General features: G+C 42.5%; 1 protein-coding gene across 1 annotated transcript in view; it reads left to right on the top strand.

The window, feature by feature from the left end:
- The first annotated feature begins 5,225 nt into the window (after window positions 1–5,225).
- The window catches only part of gucy1a2 (guanylate cyclase 1, soluble, alpha 2), a 35,265-nt gene continuing 34,812 nt past the window's right edge, over window positions 5,226–5,678 (top strand). Inside the window, exon 1 of the mRNA XM_063906278.1 lies at window positions 5,226–5,546. Coding sequence (XP_063762348.1) covers window positions 5,226–5,546 — 321 coding nt within the window. The remainder of the gene's footprint in view (window positions 5,547–5,678) is intronic.

Below are 5,678 nucleotides of genomic sequence, written 5' to 3'. Positions count from 1 at the left end.
TCAGGTCATTTGTGGTTATTTTAATGTGACAAAAACATGCCAGACTTTGTGTCATGTCCTCATTTAATTCCTTTTGAAGAAAGCCCTCCAAACCCTATTGTGATATGTGTACTATTGTGTTTCAAACTGATATTGTGACTTTACGGTATATTCTTTCACCTTACACCTTTGGAGCCTTGTCTGTGTGTCATTCACCATTTTATTTTTACTCTTCTCTTGCCAGCACTGCCCTTTCCTGCTCTCGAGCCTCAGCATTTAATTTGCCACATGTTCAAGTTTATACAAGGGCAATCAGCATCCATGCCCTGGCATGCAACCTCATCCTTATTACGTCATCATTCAGAGACCTGACTCATTTTCAGGTGCCATCTCAGACACCATGGGGCGCATTGTGGCAACTTGTAGGGCTAAATTTGTGTGAATCACAAAAGAGGGAGAATTACTCCTAGTGTATGTGGTCACAGGGGCTAAAGCTCAGTCTTGCATGCTCTCAGTGTGGGATACAATCTTCTGGGATGAATTGGGGGACTTTAGCCTTTGCAGTCCATTGCAGGAGCGGTTGTTGTCATTCTAAAGATCCACCATGTTATAGTGTCTCTGGTAGGCAGTCAATGGACTGTGTATTATTTGTTGTTTATACAGTATGTACAGAGGGACAGTTCCATCATAAATCAGCGGTCACAGCATGCATTTGAAGAAGTCATCTGAAAAACATAAATCCCACCAACAAAATGTGTTTGCAGAGGTCATATCATATTGTAATTTTTAGGAGATTCAACGTAATCTGTAATGCAGTCTTTAGTGTAACACTAAAACATAAATGTTGTGCTAATGCTATATTTTTTATACCTGATTTGTAAATTTTGTGAAACCCATGGGATGGTAAAGCAGGTTATTTATTTTGCACAAGTGACAGAGAGGCCCAGGTTCATGGTTAATAGCAGCAGAGTGGCGTGGAGTGATTTATGGTTATGGCCAATTACATTGGCTGGGGGCAGATTTATGACCAAGACAGACATTTCTCTCTCGCTGTGTCTCACTCACTCACACACACACACACACACACACACACACACACACACACACACACACACACACACACACACACACACACACACACACACACACACACACACACACACACACACACACACACACACACACACACACACATCCTTTTGAGAGTTATTTAGCAAACTAACATTATGCTGTTTTATCTTCTCTAGCTTGTATTTATCCCCTCATTTGCTTGCTCCTTACCAGGTTCTTTCCTGTGCGCTTTTTTCATTTAGACCGAAAGATGAAACAATATTAAAGTGTCTGTGTCACAAAATCTGACATGATTTGCAAACACAAACACACATTATAGCTAAATATCTGAAAGCCATAGAGACTGGTACACATCATTTAAATTCTAAAGGTGTGTGTGTCTCTGAATTTACAATTGAATTTAGAGTTGAATTTATGCTCAAATGTGTCTGGATGACTGTCTGTGTATCTCTGGGGAAAACCTGTTTTTGACTCACCTGTGTGTGAAATTACACTGCTGTGTGTGTGTGTGTGTGTGTCTGTCACTGGAATGAACCTCTTATCTTTTTGCATTCCACAACTTCACGTCTTCTAAGAATTTGTTCTCAGAAAAAGTGTCGGCTTCTGGAATGTTTTGCTTATACAGCATGTTGTTTCTTCCACTTTTTTTCAAGGATTTATTTGAAACAGATGCCTTCTATACGCGAGTGCATGTTTGTGTATATATGTGTCTCTTCTCATGGGTATTTATTGTATTTTTATACTGCAATACTGTCAAATGTATTGCTTTTTATTTTAAACTTAGTTTTTACCCAGAAACAGCTTGATTATTAGCACCTGAAATATTTTCATTGATCAGACTTACCACATAATATCTCAAATGAACCTTTGACAGTCTGCACAAAATGCTACATTACGTTTTTTATCAGAACTGCAAAACAGGGTAATAACAACAGTTATAAGAAAAAAGAGAAACACAAATCTAGACATTTTTAAAAGTGAGTTTTGAGGAGTGATTTAAAAAAAGAGTTTGTGTGTATGGAGAAGCGGATAACGGTTACCAAATTACACAGTCCCTCTTCAATCCAGTTGAGACTCAGTTGGACTGCTCCATACCTAATTTTGATGATAATGTTATTAAAATGTGATGTCATCCATGTTAAATGTACTCATTGAATGAGATTACCATGATACCCCCTGTGGTGCCCTTTCTATTGGTTCTAATTTCATGTCTGCACAGTGAGTGAGTGGTTGCCCTGTCTGCTCCCAGCTGTAGATGTCTGGCTGCTAGCAGCCTTATCTTCTCTGGAACAGAATTTTATTCCATTGCGGTGTTAGCTTTATTAAATGCCCACAATATTACTGATGGATGACGGACTGATTGTGAAGAGCAAGCGACCAGATAAGGAAAGAAAAGGAGAGACAGAGACTGTGTGTTGGTGTGTGTGTTGTGTTAGTGCTAGCTATGTGTGATAGAAAGGGAGTGTGTGGGTGTGTGTTAGAGAGAGAGAGAGCGAGAGATAGATAGAGAAAGAGAGAGAGAGAGAAAGAGCTAAATTCTATGCAATGTATTGGGGTCATGGTGCTCCAGAAAGTCAAATGAATTAGTAGGCACCTCCAGGAAATTACGTGTGTGTGTGTGTGTGTGTGTGTGTGTGTGTGTGTGTGTGTGTGTGTGTGTGTGTGTGTGTGTGTGTGTGTGTGTGTGTGTGTGTGTGTGTGTGTGTGTGTGTGTGTGTGTGTGTGTGTGTGTGTGTGTGTGTGTGTGTGTGTGTGTGTGTGTGTGTGTGTGTGTGTGTGTGTGTGTGTGTGTGTACTTGCATGGTGCATCATGTCTATTTCAGTGTCTCTCTCTCTGCTTGTCCCTTTGGGGCCCTCAATGAACAGACATGCTCTGCCAATCAAGGTCAAGGTCATGGCTTTGATTAGTGCCAGACATGAGCATCATTCTGTCCTCTGACAGCAGACAACAAGCGTGTGCCACTGCGGCCAGCTCCATTATCTGCATGTAGAGCCATATATGTCCTTTAATACACATTTTGAACACAATTGGCAGATTGCCATTAATTTGTCTGATTGGCCATGCTGTTGCTTGATTACTATAAGATGTTGCATGATTTCCATTTCCAATTTCTATTTAACAAACACCTGTTTGTCACCTCCTATGTCAACATGATAGGAAAATGTAAATAACAACATAAGAGAGGATACATTTTTCTTACTATATATGTGTTATTTCTTATTTAGGTTTTTGCAACAATCCTGATGTATCCCCACATACATGGCTGGATTAGCATGTGTGTTAGCCCCAGTGCAAACATTTGCTGTTGGGCCCCTATATTGACCCTGCGTTACCTTCACCTGCTACCATTCTGCATTATAAATGCCCATTAAGTAAAGTGCACACAGCAGACTACACATGGCAAATGCATAAAATGCAGGGACCTACTGTACACTTCTATGCTGGAATAAGAATTTTAAACGAAAAGATCCACCAAAAAAGTTAGCTTGGCTTTTATTGTATCCTTATTTTATTCACTTTACATTAATTCCCCCCTGGCTGGCAGGCAACTCACTGCTCCATAGCCTCTCTTGTGAACTGGGCATAACATGCATACCTTGACATTTGTATATTTCTCATTTTTATTTGTATTTTAAGTTCTAATTATTTGTTATGTGCTATGCTTCTTTTTGTATTTCGTTGCCGCAATGACAAAATGTCCCAGTTAGGGATAAATAAAGTATTTCTGATTCTGATTCTGATTATGGTTTGACCATATTACACTGTCTTGACAGCTGATGGGGTTAACTCTTGAGTGAATTCTAGAATTGCCTGGCTCCAAGTTTTTTAAAACTTCATTTGTAAATATGCACCATGTGATGTGTGCACAATAAAACTAAAATATAAAAAACTTCAGATAAGATCTTGAAACTGTCATACAGTGAATGTGAGACATTTACCAGTGTTTTTCCACCAGGCTCTGTGGAGAAGCGTTTAAACTGAAGTATGGATTTGATCCATCAGAAAAAGACATTATAATAGGACAAACAATACAATATTAAAATGTTACAATTGTACAGACACTGAGGTTGTGTTCCATTTGTTGACTGAATACTTCCCCAAATTGAAGAAATAAATGCTTACCAACTTTGCATGTTATCTGCTCACCCATCTGTCTGTCTGTCTTTCTGGATATCTCTCCTCTGATTGGTTGCAGTTTGTTGAACTAAAACGTGCTGATGCGTACTTCACATCCTCTGATCTCCTCACAGCATCACCGGTGCGTGCTGCTGTTGGCTGAACGCGCGCGCTCTCTCGCTCTCACCGTGTCCCTTGCGCACCTCCACCCCAGCCGAGGACAGAAAGGGACAAGACGAAGCAAAAACCAAGAGCAGGAAAGGAATAGTATTAGTGAAAGATGGAGGAATGATGAGAAGACGGTTAGAAGACGTGCAGGAGAACCGCTGTCGCAGAGGACAAGAAGAAGAGGGAGGAGGAGAGAGGGAAACAGTCACATCTGCCGTGACTTTGGAGATATCTTTCAGGGAAAGTGAGGGAGAAAAAGGCAACACACCACACTCCTAGGATACCAACAATTCACCGTGTGTGAGAGGAATAATTATCATGTGTCGGAATTATTGTGGTGGACCAACATGTCGATTTTGGCGACCTTTTATCGCGAAGCAGCGTTTCACAGTGCGTAAGACGGCTAAACACGCATTTTCGAAATAAAGAAATAGCTGCTATAGGGGGTATATATTTTTAAGGATAATCTAGGGAGTGTTTGGCATCCCAAAGAAATTTGTTTTGGGGTAAAGAAGGACGTTTTTTTAAGAGGTGACCCCCAACTCCTCCTCCCCCTTACATAAATGTTTGCGTGCCGTTAGTGCTCTCGTTCTCGGTCGACCCCCCTCTCCCTCTCCTCTACTCTGAATAGGTTTGCTGAGTCCCACACGCAGACAGACGCATCTCATATGCACACAGACCTGGACATTATCTCACACGCACGCAAACACACATATGCATACATTATTATACAGACAGACAAACCTCACCCCCCTCACCCACCCAACCCTCTCACCCACCACTATCTGATGACTCCCCGGCGTAGAGGTGGACGTGGTACGGAACCGACTGTAGCATCATCATCATCCTTAACACTACCACTGTCATCCTCCTCTTCCTCACTACCACCATGTCTTCGTCGTCGCGCAAGATCTCCTCGGAGTCGTTCAGCAGCTCTGTGGGCTCAGACTGCGGGCTGGAAAGCCCTGGGGGAGACGCAGGGGATGGAGGTTTGGAGCCGGCGGAGGAGAGCCGAGGCTGCCCCTTCTCCTCCCTACACTCTTCTCACAGAGCTGTGCTCTGGAACGGCCGCAGCCCCGCCGAGAGGCCGGTGTGTCCGGCGGGAGAGGAGCAGCAAGGACCCGGTGGCCCCCATAAGAGGGTGACCAGGAGGAGACGGGTGAACCTGGACTCGCTGGGGGAGAGCCTGAGGAGACTGACCTCCCCCACGGTAGGCCTCCTGCTCAGTTTAAACACGAAATGTCATTAAATATTCCTAAATTGAAGTGCCATAGGCTACTCATAAAGGCATTCTGCAAAACCGCTGGGGTCCTATGACGAAATCCTTAGTTTTACCATACAA

Source organism: Eleginops maclovinus, chromosome 18, assembly GCF_036324505.1.
Source record: "Eleginops maclovinus isolate JMC-PN-2008 ecotype Puerto Natales chromosome 18, JC_Emac_rtc_rv5, whole genome shotgun sequence".
Taxonomy (NCBI): domain Eukaryota; kingdom Metazoa; phylum Chordata; class Actinopteri; order Perciformes; family Eleginopidae; genus Eleginops; species Eleginops maclovinus.
Note: the sequence above shows the minus strand (reverse complement) of the source record. Positions and strands in the feature narration are given on the sequence as shown.